Below are 14,842 nucleotides of genomic sequence, written 5' to 3'. Positions count from 1 at the left end.
TTAAATTTAAATGAGCTAGATCTATAAGAAAGCACTTACAATCTCTAAAGCCGTGCAAATGGTAGATAGGAGGAGGGACGTGCTGTTCTTCTCGAGTTAGGGAGTTCTTGTAGAATTTTTGGATAGGAAAATATTATCAGGCAGAGTCCCTGCACCTGAACTCCAGATTAGGTTGGTTCATTCTGCAATCTCTGTGGGTCTTTCTGTAGTGTCGCCACCTATCCCTCCTCCACCAACCTTCCCTTTGGCTCCTGCCTCTGCCTTAGATCCCTGAACCTCAAGGCCATCTTCTGTGCAACTCTCTGCCCTGGGAGGCTGACCTCCATGGTCATCCTGGATGCCATTGTTGTCTGACTTTGCTAAGGATGGAAGAGAGGGCAGTGCAGAGGAGAGAGGAAGATGAGAGATTCAGCATAGGGGGGCAGTTCTGGCAGAAACAATCGGCTGTCCTGTGGGATACAGCAGCTCCTGTCCAGCGGCCACAGCTCCAGCTCTGGCTGGTCTTTGTTACTCCTGCTAGCTCCTCTGTTTTCTGAGGTGTAGAGATGGTAAGAGTTCCTTGCCATCGCTGTTCCCGGTGCTTCATTAGCCCTCTTGTTCTTGTAACCCTTCCACATGTCCAGTAACTCTTCCATTAACCTAAGCTCAGGCTTAGGCCCTTTAAAGTATCATATGTTTCTACCCAAATCCTTAACCAATACTTTTTTTTCCCTTAAAAGAGACAGGGTCTTACTTCATAGCCCTGGCTGTCCTGGAATTTGATATGTAGATGAGGCTGGCCTTGACCGCAAAGGGATCTGCCTGCCTCTGCCTTCCAAATGCTAGGATTAAAGGTGTGCACCACCGTGCCTGAGAACTTTTCTTCATTTATGTTTGTTCTCTGCTCTCCACTCCTTCAGTTAACTAAGCAGAGGTGTATTCTGTCTTGTGCTGAACCACACATTAGGAATTAGATCAAACCCAAGTTTCCTGAGCATGTAAGCATGCAATGCATGTGCATGCGCACACACACGTACATATACCCATGCTTACTTTAGCACTGGGACCACTGGGCTAAATCTTCAACCTTTATCTACCTATCTGTCTGTCTGTCTGTCTATATATACACACATATATATTTGTTGTTTTTTTGTTTGTTTTTGTTATGAACAGGGTCTCACTATGTATACCATCTGACCTCAGACTCACAGAGGTCTACCTGCTTCTGCCTCCCAAGTGCTGGGATTAAAGGTCCATGCCAAAACTGTCTCTAGATATATTTTTTGAGACAAGCTCTTATTACATACATCAGGTTGATCTTGAACTCACCACCCTCCTGCTTCAGCCTCTTGAATGCTCAGATTACAGATGTTTGATGTCACATCCAGACGTTTCCCCCTTTTCTTTTATACACACTTCACGGATACAAACTACAGAATCATCCATTTTCATATGTGCTCTTCGCTAAGTCTTTGCTCATTTACAGAGCTGCACAAGCGTTTTGGCACATTTCCACCACTCCAAAGAAACCCCTCGTCTTCATCTGCAGTCATTTCCCATTCCCAGCTCCCGACAGCCAGCCTGTCTCCACAGACTTTTCACGGAGGAGATTTTGACTCCTCTCACCTTGCACAGCATTTGGAGTCTGCCATGTTGCCATGTGAGCAACAGCTGCTCCCTTCTACTGTCAAGGACCAGGCCACTCTGCTGGGCCACATGTTATTACCCACGCTGGAGATGATGGCGTTTCTGTTCTGGGACTGTGCCAGATGTTTGTGAACCAGTCTCTCTGGGTGGACACACATGCCCAATTTCTCTTTGAAGGTACCCAGAGGAGGAATTCCTGGGCCGCACAGCAACTCCATGGTTAGCCCTTTGAAGATCTGCCTGGCCGCTGCCCAGAGGCTGCACCATTCCTCATGCCTTTCGGCCGTGTCTGGGGCTTTTCTTCCCTCACCAGGGTTGCCCTTTTCTCCTTCTGAAGGCAGCCATTGTTCGGGCTGTGAAGAGAGATGAGACGCTGTGACTTTAGCATCTCTCGAATGATAGTGTTTAGCATTTGCCACATGCTTAGTAGGCATTCATGTATCCTTTGGAGAAACGTCTTCTCCGGTCCCTAGTCCATTTTCACAGTGGGCTGTAGTAGAGGTCTTTTTCTTCATCGTTCACTTGGTTTCCAGGGGGAACTCAAGCACCCTCTCTCTTCCTCTTGCAATAGATTTATTTTGCCAGTTGTGCATTCGGAACAGAAGACATCAGGACCTCAGGAGGCTACTTCCACCTGGCCAATGTCTTCCATGGTCTTAAGAAAATGGAGCTGGCAGACACACTGTACACAAAGGTGAGCTGGGGAGTGGAGGAACTTAGCACTGACACTTAGGCCTGGCATCTTATAAGGAGAGTCAGGCCTTTGCTGAAATTCTCAGAGATGGACTGACTTGCATCAGCTTACACAGCCTAATCTTCAGGATACTTGGCTAAGATGGGCCAATCCTTAGCATCTGTAGAGTAACTCATGGAGAATCAGAGCTTATGACAGGCTTTGCCACACCCTTGTCACACAGCCAGCGAGGCAGTCATATGGAGGTATACAACAGAGAAGGAAGAACTTTATTTTACTTTATTTTTTCAAGACAGGGTTTCTCTGTGTAGCTTTGACTGTCCTGGTAACTACTCACAGAGATCCACCTGCCTCTACTTCCCAAATTCTGGGATTAAATGTGTGTGCCACCATGGCCTGGCTGAAGGAAGAACTTTTTTTTTTTTAAATATTTATTTATTTATACAATATTCTGTCTGTGTGTATGTCTGCAGGCCAGAAGAGGGCACCAGATCTCATTACAGATGGTTGTGAGCCACCATGTGGTTGCCGGGAATTGAACTCAGGACCTTTGGAAGAACAGGCAATGCTCTTACCAACTGAGCCATCTCTCCAGCCCAAGGAAGAACTTTTTAAGGGATAGTTATTGCTGCAATGTCCTCTCACAGGGCCAAAGAACAAGAAAATGTTTTAAAAATCCTTTGGGTGACTAACTCAGTGGGTAAAGGATGATGCCAGCAGTCCTGACGCTGAGTTTAGTCCAGGACCCACATGATGGAAGGAGAGTACCAGCTCCTAAAAGTTGTCCTCTGGCCTCCGCATGTGTGTTGCGGCACCAAAGCATGCCCACCGCCACCTTATGCATGTTCTGTTTTCAGTGGGTGCCGGGATCTGAACTCAGGCCCTCATGCTTACGTAGCAGCACTTTGTCCACCGAGCTGTCTCTCCTGCCAAAAGTTTTTACTCTTTCTGTGTAAAAACTTTCCAATATCCAAACACGCCAGTTAGTCATCCAGTAATCCCTCACTTAGGAGCAACTATGGTAGAGGCTATCATACTGTGAATTTCTATTTTAGAACCATTTCTTAGAAAAAGGTGTTTTGGGTTGGGCAGTGGTGGCACACACCTTGTAACCCCAGCGCACTCAGGAGGCAGAGGCAGTTAGGTCTCTGAGTTCAAGGCTAGGTCTACAGAGCAAGTTCCAGGACAGCCAGGGCCATACACAGACAAACTCTCTCTTGGAAAAGAAAACCGGCGTTTTGGCGTAGCTGAACACCAGTGAACTTTGGAGTCAGTCAGACTTGGGTATGGAGCTGGGCTCTACCATTTGTGAGCTCTTTCCAAAAGTTAAGCGTGTTGGTAACTTTTCTAAGCCTGAGTTTATTCACATGTAAATGGGAGTAGTAACTATGTGCTTCTTAACAGAAGCCGTCGACCTGAGACTCTGGCAGGGCCCCTGATGAGCCTGCCCAGCCCTTGTCTTACGTCTTATGCACTTGTACTAGGCCTGTCTGGACTCCTAGGTCTCCTTCTGCTCATGCGCACTTGAGAGTGAGGGCTTCTAGACTCAGGAAACTTGACCTTGAACAGCAGCTTCCCAACTGGCTGGCTGTGGCTGACTCTGCCCTGCTGGTCTGATCGCCCTGCTTTTCCTACAGGTCTTGGAGATCTGGTATGCCTATTTGAATAATCACTATCAAGTCCTCTTACAGGCCCGTTCCCAACAAGCAGACTTACTGGGCAAGCAGTTAGTGAATGACACCGGTCTAGGTAAGTGACAGGTCTCTTAACCAGTGGAGCGATGACTTTTCCTCCCTAACACTCAGGTCTTGCCTCTGTGTCCCAACAGAGCCCATCGCTGGCACCTTCTCCATTTTGCAGATGGAGAGAAACATGGAGAACAACGGGCTCAAGGAGCTTGTACCAATGTCAGGAAGAATTCAGATCCCTGCCATCATACACAATCCTCAGGAGGTTGATAAGGGCAGACTTAGGGAGAAGGGGACCCCATTAGACCATGTTGGTTTCTACCTTGCATCTTTCTTTCTTTCTTTTTTAATTTATTTATTTTCATTTTATATACATTGGTGTTTTCCCATGGCTGTCAGGTCCCCTGCAACTGGAGTTACAGACAGTTGTGAGCTGCCACGTGGGTGCTGGGAGTTGAACCTGGGTCCTCTGGAAGAGCAGTCAGTGCTCTTAACCACTGAGCCATCTCTCGAGCCCCCTTGCATCTGTTTCTTATTTGTTGTGCTTCCATGGTACACAAGCCCAGGGACGCTCTCTGCAGAATGAAGGTGCTTTGTTGGTTACTCCTAACACCCTGTCCTCCTCCTTTACAGGGTGGTGAGGTCCTTGGTAGTAGGGCTAGACTTGATCTATCTCCATCCTCATGCCTGCCATGGGCTGCTTATTGGGTAGCACTGTAGTGGGCCATGTCCTCTGAGATGGTAGAGATGAGGAATCTGGTTTCCACTTGAAAGTCACCCCCAGTACAGGTGATACTGGGCCCACCTGCAGCAGCAAAGGACATTCTGAGCACAAATTCTGTGAGAAGTCCCAGAATGAGGAGTGAAGAGAGGTGGGAGGCACTGAAGGCTGACTTCGAAGGAAGATTTTTAAGATGAGGTTTAGAAATGTAGTAACGTTATCCAGTTTTCTCATCAGGAAAGTGGTTCATGTTGTAGTAGGAACATAGCCATGCATGGGCAGCCACGCTTAGCATCATGCATATGTCCTTTGTGCCTTTTTCTTTAAGCCTGTCACTTAAATATGTGCTCTTAAGTGCAGGCCCATCATAACTGCACAACAAATGGTGACCAATACAGGAACAAAAACCTCTGTGAAGAACGTATCCATAATCTCAGCACTTAGAGGTGGAGGGGGGGGGGGGATAGAAGCTCAAGGCCAGCCTGGGCTACAGAGCAAGTTGACTACTATTTCAATCAAACAAAGAAAACAAGCTCAGGGAAATAAACAGACTCAGTGGGGAACAGACCAGCTGCCTTTGACCTTTGTGGGAGGAACTCGGCTGCTGCAGCTCAGTGGTGGCTGAATGGGTCTCAAGGAATCTGGCCTGACAGATTCCCTGTATTAGGACTACAAGAGACTTCAGCCTCTGAAATAGAATCCTTAGCAGCTTCGGGGGCTGTGGTCACTCCAATACTGGCCTGCTAGAGAGCTGGAGAACTGTAGCAAGCTGTTCTCCTCCCCTGACTTCTGGCAGTCCCACTGTGCAGCTGGGACCCGTGAGGAGGCCGCAGCCGAGTGTCTAGGGCAAGGACAGGGGTGTGTGTCGCATGCAGCCAGCTCTTAACTCCACTGCCAGCCCCCAGCAGCCTCCAAGGTCTGTGTTCCTCTCCTTCTCTTCCAATGCAGATGAAGCCCAGGAGGCAGAAGCCATTCAGACCCTAACTTCAATTCTGAGCATTAGAGAATCTACCTCTGACAAAGCACCCCAAAAAACCGTCTTTGTTCTAAAGACCCTGAGCATGCTTTACTTTCTGATGTTGGAGTGTTCAAAGGTAAGCTCCCCAGAAAAGCTGTCTAAATGGGGAGATAGCAAAAAAAAAAAGCATCTAGCGGTTCAGGTCAACGATGTCCTGCCTGCTACCCCTGGGCAAGCCTTCACTCTATAACATTGCCAGTCTGGTTGTGTAATGGACTCTGGATTTCTTCTTGGGGGGGGGGTTCCCAGGGCTGTGTGGAGGGACTGAGTGGGGTTGGGGGGGGGGTAGTGCCTGAAAACCTGCTGCATCCAGGAAGGTTCTGAAGATGCTGGTGGAGACGGAAGTGGCTGCTGTGTCCTAGCTCCCTGTTGCTGTGGGGATCTAGGCAGACAGGAACTGCCTTGCAGCTGTTAAAAAGGATGCCAGATACTGGTTGAAGCCCATCACATGACTGTCATGTTTAATCCTCACCCCTTCTTTATAGATAAGGAGACTGAGGCACGGAAAGGCTTGATTATCTTCCCAATGCCTTACAGACAGTAAGCAGTCTATTTCGGGCTATTGACCGATTCATCTATTCAAATATTTATGGAGCATCTACCACTTAAAAGGCTTTCTGCCAAGAATGGGGAGACAGTAGCAAACAACCAAACAAGTTACGTCTCTGTAGAACCTGGGACTTCTGGAGAAAGGGAAGCTACCATAATCAGACAGGCATGGGAAAGTGTAGTATCGTCTCAGACAGTAAAGCCTGCTGTAAGAGAAACAGAGCAGACGTGCAGTGGGCAGTGTGGGGTTCTGCGCTGCTCCTCCATCCTCCTTCCTCCCTCCCTTCCCTCCACACCTGCTAAGGACAGGGCCTGGTGCCTTGGAAGGGTCTGGAGGAGCTCGGTCCAATCAGAAGAGAATAACACTGAAGCTCGGGGCACTGGGTACAGGAGAGGGGCGCTAATCCTGAAATTCTGAGAAATCCTGGGAGAAATAGAGAATGGGAAATATTTCCAGAGAATTTCTAAATTGTCATAGTCTAAAACCTCTTTTCTATAGGTCAGGGTCCATCTTAGGGGGAAGTCATTATTCCAAAGCGTGCTAGGGATGTTAGGGCTCCTGAAGGTGCTTAGACAGAAAGGGCCCTGTCTGTATGCCGAGATCAGCAGCTCATCCCCTTCATGTCTTTCTTCCCTGTCTCCAGCTGCCAAGTCCCACTTCCCCATTCGCTTCCTCGCTGTGGTGAACACCATGACCAAAGCCAACCTGAGGGGAGGAGAGGGTTTACTTTGACTTCCACTTCCAGGTCACAGCCCGTCACTGAGGGAAGTCAGTAAGAACAGAAGCAGAAGCCATGGAGGAATGATGCTTACTGGCTCATGTTCCTATATAACCCAGGCCCACCGGCTCAGGGATGGTGCTGCCCATAGTGGGCTGGGCCTCCACACCTATTGCCACTCAAGATAGTTTCTCATAGACGTGGCCACAAGTCAGCCTGATCATGGCAATTCTTCAAATGAGCTTCTCCCTCCCCAGATTCCCTAGGTTGTGTCTAAATCTACGAGAAAAAACTAACCAGGACAGCTAGGCAGCAGTGGTGGTGGACGCCTTTAATCCCAGCACTCTGGAGGCAGAGCCAGGCAAATCTCTGAGTTTGAGCCCAGCCTGGTCTACAGAGTGAGTTCCAGGTCAGCCAGGGTTACACAGAGAAATCCTGTCTTAAAAGGGGGAGGGGACCTAACCAGGATATCCACTACCAACACCAATACTTCTGATACCTCTTTCCTGCTTTCTTTGGTTCTTTGACATACATTACTGCTTAAGATTCTGTCATAAAGTATGGACGAGGTGGTACACACATGAAATCTCAGCACGCAGGAGATAGAGACAGTAGGATCAGAAGTTGAAGCTCATTCTCGGCTACACAGTTAAGTTTGAGACCAGCCTGGGCTATGAAAAAGCCTGTTTAGTCGGGCGGTGGTGCCACACTCCTTTAATGCTAGCATTGAGAGGCAGAGACAGGTGGATCTCTGTGAGTTCAAGGCCAGCCTGGTCTACAAGATCTAGTCCTTGCTGAGGAGATGTACCTGGATCAGAACTTTCCGTGGAGCTCAGTGGCTAGCAAGAGAAGGTGGCCAGTTCCGGCCCAGTTTCTGCTGAACTAACCACAAATTCAGTTTCTTTTTCTTTTTTTTTTTTTTTTTTTTTCCGAGACAGGGTTTCTCTGTGGCTTTGGAGCCTGTCCTGGAACTAGCTTTTGTAGACCAGGCTGGTCTCGAACTCACAGAGATCCGCCTGCCTCTGCCTCTCGAGTGCTGGGATTAAAGGCGTGCGCCGCCGCCGCCACCACCAGGCTACACAAATTCAGTTTCTTTCCTGGCACCACCTCAGCTTACCATGGAAATTCTGTTTCAGGCCAAGGAATATGCCTCGAGAGCCCTCAGTCTAGCCGAAGAGCATCTTAGCGTGCAGGAGCAAAAGGTTATTCAAGAGTTACTGGATATCATCTCCACCGAGGAGGAGCAGCCCATCACCTAGGGAGGAGGTGCTGGTGGTGCCCTGGGGGCTGAGGACTGACTGCTGCACTCTTCAGAGATGCTCAGAGGTCCTCTGGTCTGCTTCCACTCCTCCGCTGGGACTTCCTGAGGGACTGTGATCCTATTAGCAAGTGATGTGTAGAGCTTTGGGCACAGCAGTCAATAAAGCTGTTGTTTATCATGGCCTTGCCCTTGGCTAATCTGCGGCTTTGGGTGACGTGTAGTTACAGCTGAGGACTGGATACACAGTGGGTGGTGACACCCAAGGGCTGAAGACTTTGAAGTAGAGCCTGGTAGGTTTGCCTGACCTCACCTTCTCATCCACCTCCATCCTCCCTATCCCCCCACCTCCTGCGCGCACACTGACACTGTGGAACACCTAACGGAAGAGCTGCAGCAAAGACCCGGGCCTGGCTAGTCCAACCGTCTCTACACATCCATGGTCAGAGCAAGGAGTGAAGAGCGGCACTGGGAGGCTGAGGCAGGCTTAGTGGGGAGAACAGCAAGGGCCACCCCCACCTCCACCCAGTGGTGTTACCAGAACAGAGAGAGCATCAAGGAAGGAACAGGTCCACACTGCTCGGCTCAGCACCTTTGTACCAAAGACCGCATCCCAAAGCGAATTGGCATCGCAGCCACTTGTAATTCCAGGGGATTCCTCTTCTGGCTTCTTTGGGCACTGCACCCATATGGCAGTCAGTTGCCCACATACATGTATACACAGAAATGAAAACAATAAATCTTTTCCTTTTCTTTCTTTACTTTTTTGTTTATTTTTGTTTGTTTGTTTGTTTGGTTTTTTTTTTTTTTTTTTTTTTTTTTTTTTTTTTGTTTCATTTGTTTTTCGAGACAGGCCTGGCTGTCCTGGAACTAGCTCTTATAGACCAGGCTGGCCTCAAACTCACAGAGATCCAACTGCCTTTGCTTCCTGAGTGCTGGAATTAAAGGCATGTGCCACCACTGCCTGGCAATAAATATTTTCCTAAAAAATTATTTAAAAAAGAAAGATCATTGAAAAGTTTCTACACCCAGATAAGCCTCTCTGCTGACACAATCCAAATCAGACTGAATCAAACTGAATTAGAAAAAGCCCAGGTTTAATGGATATAAATGCTCCCGGTTGGCTTTCCAGCCCCCAGCCCCCCCCCCCCAGACCCCGACCCCAGTAAGAAGACAGGAAAGGAAGACCGGAAAACCCATGTGTTTGTTGGGGGGGGGCAGTTTAAATACCCTGTGGGAGTGGTCTTGGTCATCTCTGGGGAGGGGTCATCGTTTGGCAGGTTTTCTCGGGGGCGGAGTCTGGACTGAGGCAACACCAATGGAGGAGGCTTGGGGTGTGGCTTCCACCCAAACATTTCAGCCTCTTTGGCTATATGGATGCCAGGGGCCGGGGTGAAGCTTCCACCCGGTCACATTCACAGCGTTTGAAGGGAAGGATGACGGGAAGATATAATAACTTGGAGTCTTACTACAAATCCGTTTTGACTGCAAGGCTGATGCTGGCCCTGACTCTCACCTCTCCCTCTCCCGGGAGCAGCCTTAGTCCAGGAACCTCAGGCCCGTCACCTTCAACATTCTCTCACGGCTCCTTCCAGGAAGTCTTGTTAGGCAAGAGCAGCCCTGATGGCCCCCACTGACCTGTCCCAGTTCTTTGGGTTAGCCTAGAGACTCTCGATCCCTGAGGACCCCTGGCCGCACCACACTGTTATTTTAAACAGCTTTTAAGTCTCCCACGTGGTTTAAATTGTAATTCACTCGTCAGAGCAGGAGAGCGTGGCAAGCCGCCCTGACAAGCTCACACCACCTGCAACAGTGCCCTCCCCCCATCATCTTGACAGCAGGGAGCTGTTACAATTCAAACAACACTCTGCGTTTGAAAGGAAAATTACGGTTTTTCAGAATGCAGCTGGTGCACGGGTGAATAGGATGAAGCCTCTCTGAAGCATCCCCCCTCATTTTATGATATGAAAATAATAAAAAGAAGAGTCAGCATGTGACTTACTTAAAAGGCCGTCCAAAAGCCGCGGAGCACAAAGGCGAAGGCGCCATTCTGGTCCGCAGTCATAATCTTAACAAAGCCAAGAAGCGCAGATCATCTCACACCGATTTCTCCTCTATTGGGAGAGTTAACTTTGTTGGTGCTGTGAAACCCTCTCGCAAAGAACATCTGTTCTTTCCTTACAGCAGGCTTTCCGGCTTGCCAGTTCTGCAAGGGAAACCCCCGCAGTGGACTCTTCCCCAAGGGAACTTAGCCGAAGTGTTTCCCACAGGGGAGACCTACCTATCGAACCCCGTCAACACTGCCAAGGCACACTGCCCAGGCAATGGAAGCAGATTCTTTTTTTCCCCCGCGTGTGAAAATCACAGAAGGTAGGCAGACTGCAGAAAGCAGTGTTGGCAGGTGGTCTGCCTGACTTCACGTCAACCACTCAGGTGTTGCCACTGGCTTCCAGGAAAACCTCCACACACGCTACCTCCCTGCAACTGAGACGCTCCTGTGCTTGTATGTATTTTCTTTCCTCTGTCACCCCGTGGCACTGGCGTGCCGGCCCTCTTGGTGCTGTGGTGTTTGCCCATCTCTGTGGTGTAGATGCCTCCTCCATGCTGTATTCCAGGCTGCCAGTGGCTGAGAAGAAATGCCCAGTTGCATACCATTGTGTGTCATATTTCCAGTGCACGAATACAAATAACATCAGGAATGTAAGGAACAGCGAAACAGTTGTGAGGTTTTGAGGCCACCCCACCATTTGTTTGCTTTATTTTTTAGACGGGGTCTCGCTGTATATTCCTGCATGGCCTGGCACTTGCTATGTAGACCAGGCTAGCCCTGAACCCACAGATCCACCAGCCTCTGCCTATGAGTACGGGGTTTAAGTTTGAGAGTTTTGAGGGTTTGTTGTCTCGAGGCAGGGTTTTCATGTAGCCTAGCCTTGAATGTAGCCCAGGATACCTGGAACTTCTGATCCTCTCCTCTGCTTCCTGAGTGCTGGGATTACAGGTGTGAACTGTATGGTTTACACAGTGCTGGGGACTGAACTCAGGTATGCCATGTGGGTACTTTAATTACCAACTGACTCACAGCAGCTCCTGTTTGAAACATTTTTTTAACTTTATTTTTTTAAATTTTTCTTTTATGTGCATTGGTATTTTGCCTGCATGTATGTCTGTGTGAGGGTGTCAGATTCCCCTGGAACTGGAGTTACAGACAGGTGTGAGCTGCCATGTGGGTGCTGGGAATTGAACCCAGGTCCTCTGGAAGAACAGCCAGTGCTCTTAACCACTGAGCCATCTCTCCAGCTCCCTGAAATATTCTTTAATCATATTGTTACACATTTTGGCCATAACTGGTGACTGTGTTTAGCAACATTCTCTCAAGACTCTTGAATAATAAGCAATCCATTCTTGTGAGCCAGGCTAGCCATTACTGCTCTCTGGGGACCTCCAGGTAAAACTAAAACACACTAGGCACCTATCTAATCTTGACCTCCCCCTCAATAGACCCCCCCCCCACACCACACACATAATATCTTATCAGTTCTCCAGTCACCCAGGGTCCCTTGTTCTCCCTTTATATCAGCACTCCTATACAGGAGAATCCGGGAGTCCCCCTGAGGACCAGCCCCAAACAGCAGCATTTTAGCTTGCTCTACTGGCTGCTTCCATCTGACTTCAGGGCTGTCATCCCCTCCAAGTCCAGATGGTGCCATCAGCTTTCTCTCTGCACAGCCCCCTCCCCCCTTCCACGCTCCCCTCACCCTGTTTGACAGGTTTAATGCAACTCCCTAGCACCTCCTCTGTCCATGTGATGCAAAGCCAGCAGATCTGAGACAGAAGAGCCAAGAAAACCAGGTGCTAAATCATGCAAGGTCAGGCTTCCTGGCAGCTCCCAGCCACCCCATGTCCCAGACAGCCTTTCTGCCAGAATTGTTCTAAGTCATATACATTCCCCATGGCTTGCACGGCTGTGCCGTACAATCTCAAGGATGGATGGAGCCTTCCAGACATTAAGCCTGTACCACTGTCTGCTCCTGCAGCCGCCCCTCATTCCCCCCCCCCCCCCCCCCCCCCCCCCCCCCCCCCCCCCCCCCCCGCCTCCCTTCCTTCCAGCTGTAAGCTGCTGTCTGCCTGCTTTTATCCCTTGGCACCCAGCCACAATCCCGAGAAGGCACAGCTTCTGACTGCTCAGTGGGGGAAATGAGAGCAAGGCACCCAAAGAAAGCCAAGCCCGTGAAAAATGTTTCTTTCACATTCAAGGCTGTGTTTATTCATCATATTTACAGCTGACAGATTTAGTAAGATGTGGTGGCTGTGTCTAGTGTCACACAAGGTTTTGAACCAGATCCGACCCAAACTGGCACCACTGACTTTAGTCCCCTTCCACTGGCTCTTCCACCGGCGGGCGTACCCAAGAGCGAGGAGTGCGAATGGTTGCTATGACGTTAACCTAGTCAGTGCAGGGAGAATGAGGTGTGTCGCCTTGAGAGATGGCATTTAGGTTCCCCTGGGGGAGGGAGCTATGTTGAAGACAATGCCTTTTAAAGCCACCAGTTTAAGGTGAACCGGTGACTGGGCTCAAAGTAAGAGAAAGAATGGCTGCATTCAGGAGCACTAACTTGTTCCAGGAAGCAGACACAAATACCACGTGGAAGAAGGGTCCTGGAGATTCCCCTGCCGTCTGTGAGAAGGATGTTCTGTGTGGTCACACCTGTGCTGCTGCAGTCTCTGCTGCCCTCTCACACACACCCCCCCCACACACACACGCACGCACATGCAGTCCACAAATTGTTGCTGTTTGTAGAAGCAGAGCGGGGAATGAAACTTTTTTGCCTTAATGGATACGGTGTGGGGACAACACCAGTGTTTAGAAAGAGGTAGCAGGGGCTTGGGGCCAGCAGGTGCTGCCAAAACACGAGTCCGTTAGAACCCACAGAAATTCAGGGGCTCAGTTACTAGACCCACCTGGTTCTCAAGGGGTAGCTGCCCACTGACATTGAGCTTCATGGGGAAGAATCTCTACTGTGTGTCTGATTGTAGAGGTGATGCAAACAGAAGGGGCGGGGACTTCCGACATTGTTGTCTGCAACTGGAGCGTGTGTTACAGGATTCCCCCTCAGCTGAGCCTGATGCTTGATCTCCAGGACTTCAGCAGTGAGAAACATGAGTCAAGGTGGGACACAGGAGGCCCTCTGTCAGCTTGGCCTGAACTCCTCCCCCCCCCCCATCCCATTTCCAAGTGAAGCAAACCCTCTCCACTGGTCTGTGAAGGGCCCACCCACACACCCACCTGAGTGCTGAGGCCCGGGCAGGTGGCTCACTGACATCACGGTGCTTGACCAGCTCTTCTGAACGGAAAGGGTAGAGGGTGGGATGGCAGACAGCGCTAGCCAGGTGGAGGAAGACTCGCCTGTGGCAGTATGCTAGGTCTAGCCTTGTGTTCCTGGCTTCTGGAACTCGGATCCACTTCCACAAGATGGGGAACACACTCGTCTCCAACCTGGCTCTCTGGTGTGCCTTTCTAATGTTACACTGGAGTCTCAGAGGTTACAGAGGTTACCGAATGGGGATGGAAAGCTAGTTTTGTGGTGGCCCTAAGTGTTGCCGGCACAGGAAAAGCATCTTTAGGAGGAAATGGGAAAGCTCAGAAGAAGGGAGTTCAGACTGAGCTGCGTGCACCTTAGGAGAGGAGGTGCCATGGTTCACAGATTTGCAACAGTCACTGGCTTTGTTGGAGGAAAGGGTTAGAACAGTCTGTCTTCAGGATGCTCCCTTAGGGAAAAACTTTCTGTGGTGTTTTGAATGAGTTGTTCCTCCATAAGTCTCGGCATTAGTACACTTGTCCCCTGTTGGTGGCTCTTTGGGGGAGGCTTGGGCAGTGTGGCCTTGTTGGAGGAAGTGTGTCACTGGGGGTGGTCTTGAGGTTTCATTTTGGTACAATCTCTCCATTTCCTGTTTGCAGTTCAAGATTTCTCATCTGTTCCTGCCACCAAGCTGGTGCTTGCTGTCACGCTGCCCTGCTGTGACGGCCCCGCTGGAACCACATAAACTCTTACCTCTGTAAGCTGCTTTGGTCATGATGTTTTATCTTAGCAGCACAAAAGTAACTAAGGCATTTCTTAACGCAATTATCCGTATGAACCTTGAGTTCCTAAGCCAACAGCAACATCAGGGATTTTTTTCAACAACCCTTCTTTTTGATATTTTAACTTTTTTGTGTGTATGGGTATTTTGTCTGTGTGTGTGTGTGTGTATGTGTGTGCCATGTGTGTGCCTAGAGCCTGCAGAGGCCAGAAGGGGGTGTCGGATCCCCTGGAACTGGAGTTATAGTTGTGTGTGTGTGTGTGTGTTCTGGGAATCGAACCTGGGTCCCCTGGAAGACCAGCCAGTGCTCTTAACTACCAAGCTATCTCTCCTGTCACACCACCAGGATTTCTATCAGGATTTAAGAACATGAACTCTGAGAGCAGTGACAAGTGCACAGTATTCTGGGACTTGGTTGGTCCTAGAACCCAGTCTGTCTCCCAAATTAGCTGCTTCCATCTTTCCTATATTTGCAGGGTGTCCATTCCCCC

The 14,842-nt window shown here is 49.5% G+C and overlaps 1 protein-coding gene across 5 annotated transcripts in view; it reads left to right on the top strand.

Moving 5' to 3' along the window:
* The window catches only part of Zmynd12 (zinc finger MYND-type containing 12), a 28,359-nt gene extending 19,903 nt beyond the window's left edge, over positions 1-8,456 (top strand). For 4 of the 5 annotated variants that reach the window (XM_050161350.1, XM_050161353.1, XM_050161354.1 and 1 more), the window contains exons 5-8: positions 2,198-2,320; positions 3,958-4,069; positions 5,678-5,823; positions 8,152-8,456. In XM_050161350.1, the coding sequence (XP_050017307.1) occupies positions 2,198-2,320; positions 3,958-4,069; positions 5,678-5,823; positions 8,152-8,274 (504 nt within the window). In that variant the 3' untranslated portion in view covers positions 8,275-8,456. The remainder of the gene's footprint in view (positions 1-2,197; positions 2,321-3,957; positions 4,070-5,677; positions 5,824-8,151) is intronic. The other variant, XM_050161351.1, reaches the window with a different exon arrangement.
* The last annotated feature ends 6,386 nt before the right edge of the window (positions 8,457-14,842 follow it).

The sequence above is a fragment of the Alexandromys fortis genome, unplaced genomic scaffold (assembly GCF_014885135.2).
Source record: "Alexandromys fortis isolate MF-2015 unplaced genomic scaffold, M_Fortis_MF-2015_v1.1 scaffold_122, whole genome shotgun sequence".
In the NCBI taxonomy this organism is placed as follows: Eukaryota; Metazoa; Chordata; class Mammalia; order Rodentia; family Cricetidae; genus Alexandromys; species Alexandromys fortis.
The sequence above is the reverse complement of the archived record's forward strand: the minus strand, read 5'-3'. Positions and strand labels throughout refer to the sequence as shown.